This window comes from Athene noctua, chromosome 4 (genome assembly GCF_965140245.1).
Source record: "Athene noctua chromosome 4, bAthNoc1.hap1.1, whole genome shotgun sequence".
Lineage (NCBI taxonomy): Eukaryota > Metazoa > Chordata > Aves > Strigiformes > Strigidae > Athene > Athene noctua.
In genome coordinates this window covers 46,224,962-46,243,646 of record NC_134040.1, presented here as the reverse complement: position 1 = coordinate 46,243,646, position 18,685 = coordinate 46,224,962, and the positions used below count along the sequence as shown (strand labels likewise).

The window sequence follows — 18,685 nt, the reverse complement described above, 5'->3', positions numbered from 1 at the left end:
TTCCTAATATCTATTTTAAACTTTCCCTGGTGCAACTTGAGGACATTACCTCTTGTCCTGTTGCTTTCTACTAGGCTGAAGAGGCTCATCCCCAGCTCTCTGCACCCTCCTTTCAGGGAGCTGTAGAGGGCGATGAGGTCTCCCCTCAGCCTCCTCTTCTCCAGACTAAACTCCCCCAGTTCCCTCAGCCGCTCCCCGTACGACCTGTGCTCCAGACCCTGCACCAGCTCCGTTGCCCTTCTCTGGACACGCTCGAGTCATTCAATGTCCTTTCTGTAGTGAGGGGCCCAAAACTGAACACAGGAATCGAGGGGCGGCCTCACCAGTGCCGAGGACAGGGGTGAGATCCCTTCCCTGTCCCTGCTGGCCACGCTATTGCTGACACAAGCCAGGATGCCATTGGCCTTCTTGGCCACCTGGGCACACTGCTGGCTCATATTCATTCAGCTGTCAATCAACACCTCTTATGCATAAACATTTCCTAGATTATAGGATTTCACGGCCTTTCCCTAATATAATTCAGTATGTTTCCACTCCTTTTGAGACTTTGCAAAGCATTACTAATCTGGCTTCAGGCTTAAAAGAATTGGAGAAACCTTGATTTGTGAAGTCAAAAAAAAAAAAAAAAATTCTGACTGTTTGTGAGTAATGAAAGGTTTCTGTAATTGATATCAGGTGGGAGCTATAAGATGGTGAACCCAATGCTGTTTATCAGGATGGGTGAGAAAGGTACCAAAGTAGATGACCTTCTGAGGAAGGTGCCAATTAGAGGGTGGGGACAATTATGTCTGAGCCATTACTTATATTGGTACCCAGAAATGAAGCCCACAGTTCATGGTATCAAGCTGAATAGCCACTAGCAGCACCTGGAAAGGTTAAGGTAGATCTGAAAGAGAGGAGTAGCACCAGAGCAAGAGGTAGGAGAGGGAGGCTGGAAACTGGGAAGAGCTGGAAGTCACTCACTAAAATGCTGCATTCCTTACAGTTATCTATTCATTCATCTATTTAAATAACTGGATCTCATCTTCTGCTAAACTCAATAAATCTGCTGTGTAGTAAACTCAGAAGCTAGAAGGTGCTAGCACAGATGAAGCCTGCCTAGCCAAGTACAATAACATGAAAGAGTACATAGTAAGAAGCCATAGAGTATATGCAAAGCCTGTGATTATTTTCAGATCTTTTGGCATACTTACAACAAATGAGTGACAGCTGCAAAGAACTCCCTTTGTTTGAGATCCAAGCAGTGTAAAACCAGTGCAAGGTGTTAACGATGGTATTTTTTTTATCTTGCTTTTTTTTGATAAATGGCATCAGAAGACGACTTCGGGGTGTGCATGTTTAAAAAGTTGTACTTAGCTGTTAATCATTAAATTTATAATTGCTAAGCTGACGGAAGGCATATAGTTTTATTTTTGTAATGGAAAAGAAGACAATTTACTATATCTCAGCCTAGCCTTCCCAAAATACTGATGTTACAAAGAAGGTCATTGCTCTGCAGCATAAAACCCTGCCAGCTGTGGGCTCAAAAATGTCTGTCTGAAATAAAGCTTAACTGTCAGCTCCATCCATACAACACAGTATTTCCCACCTGTCTTTTGCTTCAGTGAGGGACATCTCTTATCCAGTGAACTTTCTTACTGTAATAACAATGTTTAACTAGCCTTATATACTTCTACAGCAGACTTTGAATAGTAAGTAAATCCTTTAACCAATCACTATGCTTTTATGTTAACCTACATGTGCAGAGATTAGTGGTTAGGCCTTTTCTCATACCACTGTCTTCTGTGGGTATTTATTAAATTTATTTTTTTTCAGTTTTGATCCAGCATGAGCTAAGACAACTTCCATGAGGTCAGAGGCTTTTTAAGGCATCCAAAAGGTGAGTACTTTCATCTTGTGTAAACACATCCCCTCCATGAAAGGGAAGTCTGTGGTGCTTAAAAATGCTGTAAGAAAATAGTAAAAGGACCATATTATTACAGCAAAAAGACTACTTACACTCCCTTTGTTAGTACTGCAGGTTTCTGATACATTAACAAAGACATGTGTTCCAAGAGACATGATCATTTTTAGATCTTTGTTATGGTCTTTCAATAAAAGGTTTTAACTGAAGAGGGAGAGAGTAATGAGGAGAATAAATCTGCTCAAAATTAATGGTCATCTTGATGATGATAAAATTCTGTGCAGATGCAAACTTTTTTTGTTGTTGTTCTTTCAGTGGCATTCTAAGCTTTTAAAGACAACTTTGTAGCATGTGCCATGTTTTTCACACAAAAGAAACAGTTTTAAAAATTAAACTGGTCCAAATTCTGGCCTCATTTATATCAGTACAAATTTCAGTGAACTTCACTAAATCCTGTAGAATGTGGTGTAGAGACAGTAATGAGAAAAACCTCAGATGGATATTATTTAGCCATTGGAGTCTTGCCTGCAACCAGGTAATTAGGAAAAGGTGTAGGAAACTCAAGAGGATCTGTCCCTGTTACTAAAGTAATTATGTAATTAGGACAGAAGTAAAGCCTGTGGTAGCATTTTAGGCCATGGAGAACGTATGCCTGCATTGTAGAGAATGCTAAATACCCTCCACAATGCAGGCATACATTCATAAATACAGTATGAAACCCAAATCCTCATTTTTAAAACTTACTATAAACAAATCTGAAATAACAATAGGCCTGATCTGTGAGCTCCAGCTGGGAGTTATGTTCGCACCAGCAGCAAAACTGAATCAAAGCTGTCTGCTCTGAGCTCAGCTATACAGAAAACTTAGATAACAGGTACATTAAAAGTATGAAATCTTTGTGGCAACAAATAAGACATATCTGAGATAAAGCTAATTCTCTGTAAAGCTTGGAGAATATAATAAAAAAATTAGAGTCAAACACTTCCTCGTGCAAGCACTATTCCAGTCTAGCAAAAAGGCATTTTTAAAGTTACTTAGGCACAATATTTTACAGGTCTTTAATTCTCTTAACAGGCAGGCACCAAATGAACTTTTTTGAAGATTGAGTCCTGTAGCAATAAAGCAAGGATGTATGTTTTGATTTCTTGTCATACTCCTACTATGCCTAAAGAATTATCCTGTATATTTCTTGGTCACCCAAGATAAAACTAGTAGGAAAGAAAGAGGTTAAAAACAGCTGTGAAAGGGGATGACCACTAGAAAAGCTTAAGGTAGTACTCTGGACCCAAGAAAACCAAGAGTAAAGGAGGGGAAAGACTGAAGTAATTAGTATCTGGCTATACTCTGATACCTGTGAGTTTATGGCCTAATCCCTACAGTACTTCGTGAGCTGTTGAGTGCTACACACTCTTTTTCATAAGCTTTACCTCCAGTCTGACTAGGTAAGAGGGATTATAGAACAAGGTCTATCTATAGTAGTCATCTAGTTCCTAAGAAGAGCCTTCTTCCAGGTTTCCTGTATTGAAAGCACAGAACGGGTGGGCAGAAAGGAACAAGCTGTATGTAAAGAACCTTAGTGGTTCAGCTTTCTTTAAAGTAATTTGGAAAATTCCCCTTGCATCAGAAGCCAACTACTTTGTTATTTTCCATTTAGACCACATAAGATAGACATACATGATGAAGACAAAAAGCAATTTTGATGATGGAATTGTTCTCTTACTTTCAGTCCCAAAAAGGGGGGGGGGGGGAAACCCTCCAACAATTACTGAGTCAATATCCACACCTGTCTTACCACATCTGAACACAGCTTTCCTAATTGTATTCTTGCTGGCAGCACAGGTTATCTTGCAGTGCTGCTACTTGTTCTGTAACCTTTCTTCTTGCTCTGTACCAGTTACCCTATTTAATAAAGCCTGATCCATATTACAAGGAGACATTTCTTCTAATTATCAGAGAGCTTTATTTCTGCTATTTTCTTCTAATAGATGACTCCTGCCTCTAAAAGTAGCAGGCTACCTAGAGTATTTTCCAGTAGATGATGACTGATGACATTAGTGCTGATGACTGTGCTCTGAGTTTTATCTGGATTGTTTCATGCCGCAATTTTTTGTGCATTAAGATTACAGGCCTAACTGTGAAAGCTGTTCCAGCTCTCCAGGCAGCTAGTGCCTTTTTTTAGTTGGTTCTTACTTCAGCTGCCTTAAAAATATAATTAATATAATTTTGCTTCCTAAGAAGATATATTTTATTTACATTTCTGGCTCCTGAAGAAAAATGACATTAAGCCAAAGAATGGTAACAGGAAGAGGGAAACTCAACTTCTATCTCATTTTAAAGATGGCAACATATCCACTTGACAAGATAGACTGAGTGGTTTTAATCTTCCTTTGCTCTCCTGGTCTCATAGAGGTTTGATTCAGGCTTATAAAATTATCCTGCAGGGACAGAACTGTATTTACAGACTTTCATTTTTAATCAACAAAACTTTCACATCCTCTTCTATCATTCACGCCAGCAGTAGCCTGCATGTCTAGCAGTCTAGCTACTGTAACACGTCTCAGCACCAAATGAAAATCCACCCAAGAAGCAAATTACTCGTCTCCATAATCCTGCAGCAAGACTACTACTGGAAGTTGAGTTAGTTTGTTTAAAGTTAGCTTGGCTAGATCTACACTATACTGCAGTGACTGTGATGTATTATACCTGAAGTGTTCACTGTGGGAGAAAATAACTTGGCTGAATAACTGTAACAAGCCTGGTCACATTTTATACAATAAAATTCAACAGGATATTTTCAAAGGTTGTTGTAAATAGGGTAGCATCCCTGATTTGTTGGGAAGAGCTTCCCAGTGACAGGAAATAGGGCGAAGTAACAAACTAAACAATGTGAGTGAGCACTGCCAGAATAAAACATTTCCCTAGCCAATTATAGGAAGTTCAATCTTGCACTCAGAGCCTGGGAGATAGGTATCAGTTAACTCAGCTAAAAGTTCCCATATGAGAAAATCCTACAGATTTTAGTAGAAATTAAACTGAAATAGAATTTTATGGAAACTATTTTTCATGACTGAAAGAAAAAAATGCAGAAATAACAGAAAATGATGTCATTCCTGTAGATGTTCTATGGCAGCTGTGGTAACTCTGTGCATCAGCGACCATCCATTCTACAGATATTCCAAACCAGTCAAGAGCTGTACTGAGTCTTGTATCAGTTCTGTGTAACTCCACAAGTTGGTTTAAGCTAAGGGCTTCCATTCCTTATTCAGTTCTGTCAACTTTTTCCAAAATGACTGTTTACAAATGTCTAGAAAACCAGATGTAGAAATTTGAGGTGATAAATTGTTTGCAACAACTTCTGTAGTCCTTTTTCTGGGTCTCTAGATCCAAGACCAAACAAGCTCAGAAGAAACTGCTACTGCATTTACTGACTTTATTACATGAGCTCTAGAAAGCAAATCAATACCATTTGAAGCTTCTGAAAAATCAAAGGTTTAAGGACACATCAGGAATGAAAAACTGCTTTTTTGAGATACATGATGCTGAACTGCCACAAACTTAGGTCTTCTGCCAGCAGTGGTAAAACCCTGATTTCTGTATAAGCACTGTAGTACTGAAATAGTTAGTGTTAATAGCTACAGCAAAAGCCTGTGGCCAGCAATACCAGTTTCCTCTTGCAAAAGAAATAACCATGGTAACGCTGTGGTACAAGCTGGCTAATACTAACTTTTCATTGGTGGCTTTTGTACTACTGAAGATAAAAATTCAGTCTCTTTGAAGGTTTTGATGTGTTCTCTGATACATGTTGATAATCCAAGTAGCAACATATACGTACATAATCATGTCTAGAAAACTATACAGTTATCTGTTCTTACGGAAAAAATCATCAGAAGATAAAAACTTTCAGGATCAAAACGGAATCTTTGCTATGGCTTCACATTCACTTTATGACAAATTTAAATACAGGATAGATGATTAAATTATTTGACTTTGAACCCTTTTGTAGAATACAATTCAGGTTACCCAAGGCCCTTCTTCCTCAAGTTTTCTTCAAATGATACAGCCTTGCATGCCAGAAAGCATAATGTGGCAATACTTTTGTCACATGATGAGATGGAAAGAATTTCTGTTTAGTTATTAGAGATTGTGCAGTGGGGGCTTACAGATATCAGAACTTTGTTCAGAGCCCCTGAAGTCACATGCAAAGCTCGGTCAGTTTGCATTTGTAGTTTTTCATGGGAAAATTAAAACTTCATAAAGCTAGCACTATACAAACTTTTATGATCTGGTCTTAAAGGACATAATCAGCAGAATTTTCTGCATCTGAAATTCAATGTTTCTGTGACATCTCTGTCAGCAAGAATAGGTTGAGTAGGGGATTCAGAAAAGTTCTGTTACTATTAAGTGAATGTAATTCCATTCTTTGTGCACATCTTCACAGAGGTGAAGTCCTCTTACAGCACCGTGCTTTTTTTCTCATTGTTACTAGTTCCTGGGTCCTTTTTATGACCCCTTCTGTGAATCAAACTGTTTTCTTCTTTTCATCTATGGAATTTCTTACTAGCGGTTATTTTTAAGTGAGACTTTGGTTTCTCACATGCCTCATGGAAATATAGGCAAATGTGAAAAACATCTACTGGAAAAATCTCCATACTTCAGCAGGCCCAAAGGATTTAATAATCAGCATGAGATTTTCTTCCTCTCGATTACTGACTCTTTTGTTTTAAAAAAAGAGTACTAATACTAAACAAACAAACAGAAAACCCCAGTTGCTTCTCTTTCTCAGTGGTTGTTTTTGGATGTCTTCCAGAATTGTCTTTTGACTGTGGTTGCTGACATCCTGGGCTAAGGCAGTGTTCACTAGCCTCAATATTACTAGAGTGGCTTCAGGGATTTTATTTTTTATTTTTTAAACAGGGAAGAGCCAGTATTCTGGTTTTGTTGGTTTGGCAAATTTTTTTAAACAGAAAAAGCAGCAGAATGCATATGGCAAATTAAGGACTGATTCACTGACTCCAACATCTGTCCAGAAACATGTCAGCTATGTGTTGTTGTGAGAGGGAGAAAAACCTTCTCGTAGAGACTTTAAAATCAGAGAAAAATAAAAATGCCATCCTTTCCTAGAAGAAATCTTATAGTTCAGCCCCTGTAAATTATAGCATATGAGTAAAGTGTAACAGTCTCTGCAAACTTCAGGTTGGCTGAAGTTTTCAAAATAAACAAATTCCTGCTTCATTTCCATTTGCTGATGCACTTTAGAGTAGAAAGCTAGCTGAAGATACGGCCAATTGCAGGTTTATTCAGCCTGTAAGTCATGGTGTATTGGCCCAACAGATTACAGCTCTTATTCCTTCCCCCACCCACCACCAGTTTCTGGTAAGAAGCTCACACTCCCTGGCCAGCAAGATTTTGTAATTAATTTCTGGTCCCAATTACATAAGAGCATAGCATTTTTTCCATTCAGCAAAAAAAAAATGGAATGGCTTGGGTGAAATTTAAAGCCTTGCATCAGCCTGACATGGGCCACTGGTCCCTGACAGCTCTTCACACATCTGCTTTGCTCATCAGCTGGCCCAGGGCCAGAAGTGGCTGCTGTGGGTTAGAAAGAGGAAGACTTTTAATGGGAGTTGGAGAAAGAGAGGATCAAGGGCTGTCTTGAAAGAACTGAAAAAAAATATTTTAAATCAAAATTAGCAGTAGGTGAAGAAAGGAGATTCTGGCTGATCATCTGGGTCAGCTAGAGTAAGATTCAACAAACAAGTATAATCAATTTATTTGATGAAAAAAAGGTTCAGTGCAGTAAGAGTCAAGATGACACATTTCATATGAGGAATATAAGATGGAAGAGCAAGAAAAAGAAGGCATAATGTCTTCAGACCAATCCTGGCAGCATTTCTTTTTGGAGTTTGAGCTTTCTGGAAACAAACTATAAATACTCTGAAAAATAAAGGAATTACAGGAGAGAAAATATTCATCTTAAAGCTCTGACACACTCGCCTTACACTTTGTGAGTATTTTAAGAACTGGTGATGTGGCTGAAGGCTACTACATTCCGGATCAAAAACCCCCAAACTTGTTTCGCTTACTCCCTAAGTAAAACAGTAGACCACTTTTTTCCCATTCATTGGCTTTCATTGACTTTACTGAATTCACTCTTCAGCTACTCAGTGCAAGAAGACATCCTTAGTCCATAATAAGAATTCTCACTACTGCAATAGCATCAGACAGGAAGAGAGAACTTCTGTGAGAAGTAGTGTGGGACAGGTAATGTGTACAAGAGTTCAATGAGCAGATTCACATTGGTTTAAATTAGGAGTGATTTAAGTTACATGACTTGTGGATGACTTTTCTGAATCACATCAACACCATGTGTTTTTCAATGCCTGATGTTAAGCACTTAACATGTTTCTTAATTTATTAGTTATGAGCCATGTTAATAGAATATGAAAAACAGCCTTTTAGACAATGATAAAACCCAATTTGAATCCTCTGAAGAAAATAATGTAGATATAAGCTAAGCTGAAGTGCAGGAACTCCTAATTGTGATCTGAGCATGCACTGAGATAGACCAGTATGTGTGCAGACAACTTTAATGCTGACAGATGCTTGGCACAGGAACTGGGAACAGCACTTCTGGAGTTAAATACATATATTCTACTTCTGCAGCTCGGGTTAAACTCTTCTTGACAATTCCCTTTAGCTTACATTACTGGACTAGATAAGATAAAATTAAAGTCCAAGCAAACATAAGCAGTCTTTTTTTAAAAAGAGATGGTTTTATACTGCAAGATAATGACTTCCAGCTAATAAAAATTTAAAGCATTAGCACAGCTAGAAACAGTATTACATGAAGTGATTGCAATACTGCAACTTACCTCTTCCCTATGATTCTTTATTGGCATACAGAGAATACTCTGAGTCTTATACCCTGTGATCTGGTCAACTTCTGCATTGAATCTTGGATCCTGATACAAGAAAAAAATACAGTTAATTGACTACTTGCCTAAAAACCAGTTCCTTTTCTTTCCTGTTTCAAAGGTTAAAAAAAGGACAATATTTGACTTAACCATTACCCAGGATAACAAAGGTTCCATTACTAGTTAATAAATATATAAAGTTATTACTATCAGTGTGTTAACAACAAAAAAGCATTTATGTAAAACATGAGTGTCTGTGGATAAATACAACTGCTAGAAAGAACAAAAAACTCCAGACCCTAGGAGAAGCCTTTCTTGAGCCTAGACCATCATTATAATAAATGCATACATGGACTAACCATTTCTAGCTTTTGTCAAGAAGAAATTACAAAAACATACCGAAAGACATATGGCCAACAGAGGAACAAGTTTTCAAGAATGTGTTTAGTGTTCTTGCTTTTAGCAGAGATTTCTTGCTTCATTTTTCAGCTGAATATTGTTATAAAATTTTAAAAATCAGTTTTATAACAACACATACTAAAGTAATTCAGACTGTTTTTAAAGGTTGCTGTTCTTTCTCTGGTAATTGATTTCAAGCTGAGCATGACAGACCCAATTCAAGAATGAGCTTTTATACTATAAGGACAGGTGATGTTCTGCTGGAAACATGTACTAGCCAACATTTAGACATATTCTGAGGCAGCAAACAAGTGTTTGTTGAAAACAAAACCATATGAAATAATACTGCTCTCTTTTGCTTCTGAAAAAATCTACATGGTAATGTTACCTAATCCTGCAAGCATGCTCAGATTAATTGAGAGATTATCAATCAGAAGCAGTAATTTTTAAATCTATTGTGTAACTTTGTTAGTTAATTAATCAATTAAATAATTCATTAAAATTTCCATCATCCCTAAATACAATGCACAAAATCAGCATATCCAACAAGCCTGGAATGAAGAGATGTTAAATTGAGATGCAGGAGATATCCTCTCCCAGTGCTGGATTTTCTTCTTTTTTTCATCTGGCCTTGTATCAAAATAACTCAAATCAGAGTAGCATTTCATTTGGGAGACTTCCGTACGGTTGAAACCCTCATCCCGTTCTTGTTCCTTCAGCTCCTACCCTTTGTGACTCAGGTATGATAAAATTTTTCAAAGTGTTTTTAATACCAGGACTCCAGTTTTGAAGACAATTACATCACAATTTCATGCATTTTGGTGCAGAAGTACCTTATGTCCTTATACAAGCAGAAATTTAAACATTTAAGTGTCCAAACCTAGAAATGCAAATACTGGCATGCCGATAGCTGGTTAAAATGGGGCTGGTGCCTGACTGTTAATTTCAAACTTACATAATTTATTTTGATGTTAGCATTCCTCTAGTCATAGCTACATATTTCTGTATATGCATGTATCTATAATACATGTATCATAACAAAAAACATGGTGTCGGGTTTGCATCTTGACTCATTTAAGTCAATATGGCTCCAAATACATATACTGAAATGGGAATATTACAACTGCTGACAATATGCCTTTTTCTTTTTCCAAGAATTGTTCAAGATAAATTTTCTTGGTTTACCTCATACGCATTCTTGATGTTCAGAGGCTGGCCTATAGCTGCTACATGACCCACAATGCCCTTGTTCCACTCCAGGCGAATGCAGTTGTTGGAAGCTTCTTCCAGGGTGGAGCCTTCAGCCACATCAAACAGCCTGCTTACAAGAAACTTCTCATTAGAGCTATCCTCACAGACCAAAAACAGGGAATAGCGATCTGCTGCTATAAGCTCATGGATATGTAGGAAAATTTTATGACAAAGCGCTGTGACATCTAAGTGACTAGAAATATCTTTCACAAGTTCTAATAGTCTTGAGCATTGGTCCCCTGCACTGGTCTCAATCCTTGGAGATTGCAGAGGCATCTGTTCCTTCTTTTCAGAGCCGGAGAGGAAGCTTACTGCTCCTACTGAGTCCTTGACAAAAATAGGCCTTAAGGGTCTGTCAAATTCAGAAGCAGAGATTTTCCTTGCTGGCGTCCCAGAGCTGGTGGTCTCAGGACAGGCAGGCTGGTGACAAGCACAGGATTCACTCTGGGACTTGGTTCCCTCCTTGCAAACTGGGATGGTATGAACTCTCTCAGCAAACCATGCATTAACCATTTCTCTGTAAAACAAATAAAAACACAGTGACTGATGTAAGTTAAAAGTCCTCAGGAACTAATATGTAATTGAAGAGGACACAACAAAGAGGATAACTTTAAACCTTTTCATACAGTGGACACGAGTACACCTTTAGTGCTCCTCTGTATCAACATTATTCAGTTCTACACAGCACTTATATGCCCCGTAAAAAGGAAGCTATTTCTGCCTAAAGGAAATACCTGAATAGGGCAGAGGAAGGCTGCTTATGCTGTGGCTTTCAGAATATAGAAGATCAGAAGTTTACACCAAGTTCCGGTCCTTTCCATTCCCAAGATTTGGATTGCTGTATAAGATGTATATATATTCACATGAAGACAAAACTTTCTCTTTTAATTCTGTTTTTCTAGACTATTTATAACTTTTTAAAAGATAATTTTGAACTTTAATTCTCTCTGTCAAATCACCTGCAGCCCCTCCTGTTTTTATGTTGCCCACACACTATTTTTAAGTTAACTTCCACTGCTCTCTTAAGAGTTAATGAAAAATGCTGTTTTGACTCAAAGCACCAAAGTTTTGCTTAAAAACTGTCATAAAGAAACACGGATATTTCTAATTCAACCCCCTTCAAAATAATGAAAAGACAGTTTTCACGTGTCTCTCCTATTTCCTTTGTTTGCAGATGAAACTCACTAACTCAACCCAAAATACTGAATACCCCCAAAATTCTATTTTTGGAGAGTGTACCATTAATTAAAAAATGTCACACATCTCGGATCTGTGTTTTTCAAATTACTTTAGCACTTGAATGCCAACCCTAATAATGTCCTCATTTAATACAGCATATCTTGAATTATCCAAAAGCACACATATCATCAGTAACATGAGTATACTTTTTCCAATCGCTACAATATTTCCTTGTCCAAAATCTGTTGGTTTGTTTGGGCTTTTTTTTCTAAATACAGTGCTTTTTATGTCGTTTACTCAGTGTTGAGGATTCTTCACAGCACATGATCTACACTCAGAAGAAATGGGTTTTTTTGAATTACATAATGTATGGGCATATGAACAGCAAAAATCCTATTAAAAAGTCTGATCTTTTGGAAACCTTTCATGGTGGTCATGTTTTAAATTTGGGATATTTTTTATTTGCTCAGCAGACCACAGGAATTTCGAGAGTGAAACTGAATGAAACCATGGAAATTAGTCAGGTTAGTCAGCTGCTGATCAGTTACATGCATCAGTATATGTTAAATATGAAAAGCACTGTACATAGTATTTTTTTCCTTACAGAACTGATTCATCTGTGTTGTAGAATGCAATATTGCAAATGAAATTAACTATTAATTCAAAGGAAAATAATCGATTAAAATTTGAAGTCCACCAATATTATTCTTATTAGCAAGCAGTCCACAACAGAAAACTTACTTGTCTTCTATTAGGAGGGTTTGAAAGAATTTTTCAAATTTTGCAATCACATATCATTTGGAGACCTCAACTGCAGGCAAACATGCTAATGAAAAAATGAATTGATTTAGGAAATAATGTGACTGTAAAGGGAGCACCTGGGAAAAAAACCCCAGTCATTTTGTTACTGTACCCATTCCGCTTCTGTGTGAGCTACCTGGTAATTTTTTTCCCCTCAAAAAAACTATGTCTGACTGGGGTAAACCTCACTCAGTGTAGCACTAGAAAATCAAATCCTTCTCTTATTCACACCAGTGCAACTCCAAATAAATGGATGATAGACTATTCTTTATTTGGGCTTCTGTCTGTGTACTGTGGTCCTGATCATGCAAAACCTTGCATACATGGTTAATATCATTTATAGCCCCAGTGATCTTCAAGGCTGAATGGTCAGTGTGGTCACGTAGGACACTTGTGAATCTTCTGACAATCAGAGATTTAGAACCACTGAGTGAAAAGTTGGGACATAAAATTAAAGTGGTGGGAGTTTTGCCTCTGAGTTCCACAGAGGTAGGATTTCATTCCATGTTTTTACATTTTCCATGAAGCTCCTGGAACAGTGCTTGCTGTAGCAATAATATAGCTCAATCACCATCTATTATAAATTTCCCAGCAATCTAAAGCCAGTCCAGTTACTGGAAACATGGTGCCAGAGAACACAATGAAATTCCATTGTTATTCTGAAAGAGTTTTGATTCATTGTTAGCTACTTATTTTTAAAGGAAGTAACCTCTGCTTTTTAAGTATATTAATAAAAACCACCAATGATCCTTATTTATTATAGCAGCAGTATGTATTTTTTTTTGTGGAGTTACCTCAGCCCAAATGTTTCTTGAAGTGAAGAAGCATAAAGAACAACTAACATATCAGAACTTTGACTTTAATAAGATTATAGTACTTAACCAGGATAAATATTAAACGTGGGATCTGTGACCATGTATAAGTGAAATGCATAATATAATTAGCATATCACATTTGCAAAAGCTGTTTCAATGAGAGTCAAAATAAGAAGCTAGCACTTAATGACATTTGGAATTTTAATTTATTAAACTGAATGACAACACAGAATAAAAATTTGTGATGAAAATGACCAAAAGTATCCTTAAGAAAAATAAAATCTTAAAATGCAAAAAATTGCAAGCAAACACAGTAAACTGCTAAAATCAGTGCTGATAACTCTTGTCATCATGTGTGTTATATGTGGGTTTTTTTAGTTTTACTCTGATCCCCTCAAGAAAATAAACTACCTGGAAATTTTAGGTTTTTCTAAACAAAATTTAGCATCTAGCACTAAGGCTGCAGAAGAGAACCTGAAAACACAAGCTGGGTGCATTTAAAGCCTTAGACACAAGGAGGTAGATATAGAATAATCAATAGTTTTGAAAGAAGGCTTATGACTTGACCCAGTTTCATGGCTGTGTGTGCTGACTTGATTTTTGAACATCGAGGACTGGCATTAATGTAAAATAAGATTTAAAAGTAACTGTAATAACCTAGTATCAGATGGAGAGCATTCTTAAACTAGCAAGTGATTAGGCATAGGAAACCCTGTACTTTGTCTAGGCATGTTTGAAAATGCACAAGCGTGAACCTGTGCTATTGTCAAGTGACGGCAATTTGTAGAGCAATCTGATTCACTGCTTATTTACACAGGAGGAAAGGAGAATATAAAATGCTATAATTTCACTTAGCTCTGTTTTACACTGAATTTACATACATGGATGTGTTGATATAAGAATCAAGGCAGAGAAAGAATGAGGTATCCTTTATGGACAAAGCCAAAGCTAAAGCAAAATTTTGATTTATCAGTTGAAACCTGCCATTTTATTTATTCTGAAATGTAATGATGTCCCCTGGCCTTAATGGTGTAATAACAGTAATCAGTAAGAACAATGTATTCTGAATTCTAGTACAAGTTCTCAAACTGTGGCCATGAGATAATTTAGTTTCTACCTTCTTGCCTTTTTACCATGTAAAACAAGCATTTTTTTCTCTATCTTATGGAGGTTATTGAGAGATGTGGAACATAACTATAATATCTTTCATATGAAATGAATTACATTTCTTCAATAAGAACTGACTACTTGTTAGATATCTGCACCATTTATGAAGCACTTTGACACTGAACAGAACTATATGTGGAGCTTCATAATTATGAGTAACATATGCCTGTCCCCTTTACTGTTTCTCAGATGATGGTCCAGTAACTTCCCAACACAGTGTGCAATTCTCAAAAAGCTCTGGGGGTTAACAACAAATCTTCAAGTATAATGTTTAAAGAACGGCTTTCAACTTCAAACCATTTAGACATTTTTATCTGGGCAACAGAAAAGCCGTTCAAATTCAGCTGGAATAAGAACAGTGTTCACTGACCCTTACTGAATGCCCCTTCTAACAAGGAAACTATTTAGCTCCTTTTACTCACAGTTATACACATGGTGGAAGAACTAGCATTTCACATTAACTGATATATTCTAACTCTATTTAAAATCGGTCAGACAGTCTTGACATGCATTTGCTGGTTGACACTCAATCCTATTTAACAGAGCATGACAAGAAGAGTATCATTATTAACACAACTACTTTCTCAGCTCAGAATTAGCTCAACAGATATCCAGTACCAGACACGTACTGAACCACAAGTGAGGTTACTGGAAATTAGTAACAAGTGCTATGTATGATTAAGATGTCATTTTGAAAGGACTGCAAGAAGAAACAAAAACTTGTGACTATTCTATTCATACAAATAGTTTTCAATAAGCATTGACATTGTCAAAAGGTGATTGTAAGGACAAGACCCTTGCTGTGGAAGTAAGTTTAGAAGTTAAAACCAAGGCAATATCTCCAACCCGGCACAGCAATCACTCCGTCTTGAGGAGTTACAGGCATCAGCATCCATTCCTCATAAGCTGCATGCATCCTTTACTGCAGTATGAGCCTCCACTCAGGAAAGCTATAATTTATCACAGAGTTCATAAACAGGAATAATTGAATTTGAAGTAACCGTTTTTAGTCACTTCTATCAGCCAAATCCAGTCTTTCCTCTGTAAAACACAATTTCGATGGAGTAGGACAGTCACTGCTGAATTTGGCTGGTGACCTCATCAGCAGATGAGAAAATTGAAGAGGAATTTTGAAGATAGGGATAAGAAGGGGATGAAAATACAATGGCAGGTAAAACATTTTAGGAAAAAAAATGACTGCATGATCCTCCCCTCTATAATCACTTGTATACAAGTACACATTACCTGCATTACATGAGAACTCAGGAACGTCAGACGAATTAAGACTCTTTGGTCCTGATTTGTTAAACACTGTACAGAAAGTAGATCTGTCCCTAAAGCAAGAAGTTTTCAGTATGGATAGGAAACAAAAATAGAAAATCACTGGGTGAGAAAACACAGGCACAAGGAAGCGACATGGCTTGAGCCAAGCAGACCCGAAGACAACCTCAGGTCTAAGACCTGAAGGGGACCTTGCTTTATTTCCTGTGCTGTATTGTGTCAAGCCATGCTGACCTGACACTCATTACTATTCTACCCATACACTGGGAATATTAAATAATTTATTGTACCCATCTTTGCTTGATTTGTGACATCTTCAAAATACAAACAATACTTTTTTTAAAAAAAAACCCTAACAACCAGTGAAGACATTTAAAGAGTCACAGCCAGATTGTAACTGTCTTGCTCACACACGTAACCATGCTACATATGTAAGACCATACAATGTGACCATTCAGCAAGTATTTGGTATCTTTGGACAACAGGTGCAAAAACAGAGCACAAACATAATACTGAGATACAACAATGCCAGTATACTGTACTGCATCTCACCTGTCTTGCACAAAGAATGCATAATAATTACTGTACCATAAAAGTACTGGGTGATGAGCAGCTTTCAGTGAAAGAACAAATAATTCCCCATAAAATTTCTCATAAATCTTTCACGTATACAATGTGTAATGTTTCAGTAGTTGTGTGGACTGTTTTGCTAGTTTTTCATTCAAACCAGCAGTTACTGATAACACACTTCAGGAGGGGGACTCAATACAAACTTGCCTACTAGAATATGCCAGCTTTAAATTCCTGTGGCCTAATCCTGCTAGTGCTGAAATCAACAGTATTTTAAGACAAACTTTGTAACTATTTTCTCAGTTGATTTTCTTAAAATAACCACTAGACATCTTCAGATTTCTTTCGTGCATCTTGACATAATTTAGGCACATAAATCTTTTAAAGCATTAGCAACAACTCATAAACTATTCAGTTTTAACAAATGAGTTTGAAAGTCAAAGTAACTTAGATATTATGCTTGCCTTCCCATTTTCTTTCCGGTACTGCCTATTTCACAATCATGTTCTAAGTGGTTTTGTCTCCTTTCTGGCCATGGAAAGATTTAAATAAATGGTATAAGGCTTCAATAGATGGAAACAGTAAAGTGACTGTAAAAGAACTGTTTTCGAACTGACTAAAAAAGTAGATTGACAAAGACAATAGTTGTTTTTCCTTAAACTCTGTCCAATTATAGTTATTAGAGATACTATTTCTAACAGTGGTAGGCAGTTTTTGAAGACAAAGTATGACTTAGAAGTCAGAGCCAATTTTTGGCACAAGTCAGTCAAATATGTAAGCGTACATTAAACTTTAAACATGTTAAGTGGCCAGACTGACTTCTGTTTGGATACAGATCTAAATTAAGAACTCTAATTCTTGATTCAAACCATGCTTATGACAGAGTGAAATAACAACTTTTTAAAACTAGAAATAATGTTAATCTTGTCTGAATGCTCGTATTATTTTTTTAAAATAGGAGGCAGAGGTTGCTGTATTGAAGCAAAAGTATCTGAAATGGAGGACCAACACTAGCAGGCTATTCTTGGCTACTTTCAAGTTTTCTTTAACAACCAAACTGCAAGTTTAACTTTTCACAAGAAAGCTTTCCTCCACAGAAGGGACTTCTATTCGCACTATGAAGACTGACTTCAGGGATTGAACGTCAAATTCTACAATATGACCTTTATATCTCCTCCCAAGCTTTACTTCTTGTTCCAAGCTCCAAAAAAAATTAAAAATAACTATGTACCTAATGATTTTGTGGTGGAAAGCAACAGGACAATGCCAATGACTTTGGAGAAAGACGAATTCAAAGTGAAGTTCACACCTGCCTGGAGACCTCACCTTAAGTCTTAGGCACCACTTCAGTTCCACTTAAATTCCTAAAATAGGTGTTAAGTAGGACTTGAGATGTGCAGAGGCTTTGGGATGGCTCTCTGTGCTGGCTGGGGTGAGTTCACCATAACGCACAAATAAATGGGAAAATATATATCTTTTACTAAGCAAATATATTTTGTGGCTATATTTTCAGTGCCAGACCTAATGTGAAATTACAACCATTGAGTTATTCACAAGGGCCATTTCAAGTAGGATTTCTTTTCTGGAACTTCGTAAATAGCTTCTTTTGTATTTAATGCCTTTTTTCTTTTCTTCAAGTAAATCATATAAATGAGAAAGCATTCCGTGTAAGTTTATGTATGTTTCTTTGCCAGTAAGGAAGAGAAATACTTGTATTCTGTGGTTTTATTAATTACATTTATTCATGACAAAAGCAAAATGCTTCCTCTTTAATGATGAAAATGAAAATTGATGGCATATTAGTTCAAGCCAAGAATGTATTGTCTAAAATGGCTTTGTTTGTAATTCTTGATCCAAGTCATACATTCCCACACAATTCAGCTTTAATCTAGCATGCTAATAAGCATGAACATAGGCTATGATGTACTGTATTTGATCTGAAGACATCATAGGTGATGTATCCTGGATTTTATCCTTGTGCAGAGAGGTAGCAGAGTTATCTACACACTATGGAAGTCTCAGTCCAACTTCAAAATTAGACTGATTGGTATTTTTATTTTATGTATGTAGTCTTTGTCCTAATCCTGTACAAAGACATGAACTTCCTCCTCACGTGATGATTCAACACATGCCCAACACAAAACCTCCATGAACTTCTAAAATTTAGAAATAAAATACAGGTGTCTAGCTTTGTTGTCTCCCGCAGAGGCAATATATGCCTCGGCACCACTTTTCTTCCCAGTCGCCAGAAATTTGACCCTATTCTCTAAAGTCTTCCTAGCAAGAACAAAAATATGGAAATGAGATTTCAAATGCCTATTAGCATCATCAAAAGTACAGTAATATGATAACAAAGTTACCCTGTAACAAAAGAAGGCAAAAAGACATGTTAACAGTTAAAGTAG

At 36.9% G+C, this 18,685-nt stretch overlaps 1 protein-coding gene across 5 annotated transcripts in view; it reads right to left on the bottom strand.

Annotated features, from left to right (window-relative positions):
- PDE5A (phosphodiesterase 5A) overlaps positions 1 to 18,685 on the bottom strand; it is a 142,677-nt gene that overhangs the window by 44,702 nt on the left and 79,290 nt on the right. For all 5 annotated transcript variants that reach the window (XM_074905155.1, XM_074905153.1, XM_074905154.1 and 2 more), the window contains exons 2-3: positions 10,402 to 10,984; positions 8,776 to 8,865 (exon numbers count right to left, since the gene is read on the bottom strand). In XM_074905155.1, coding sequence (XP_074761256.1) covers positions 8,776 to 8,865; positions 10,402 to 10,980 — 669 coding nt within the window. In that variant the 5' untranslated portion in view covers positions 10,981 to 10,984. The remainder of the gene's footprint in view (positions 1 to 8,775; positions 8,866 to 10,401; positions 10,985 to 18,685) is intronic.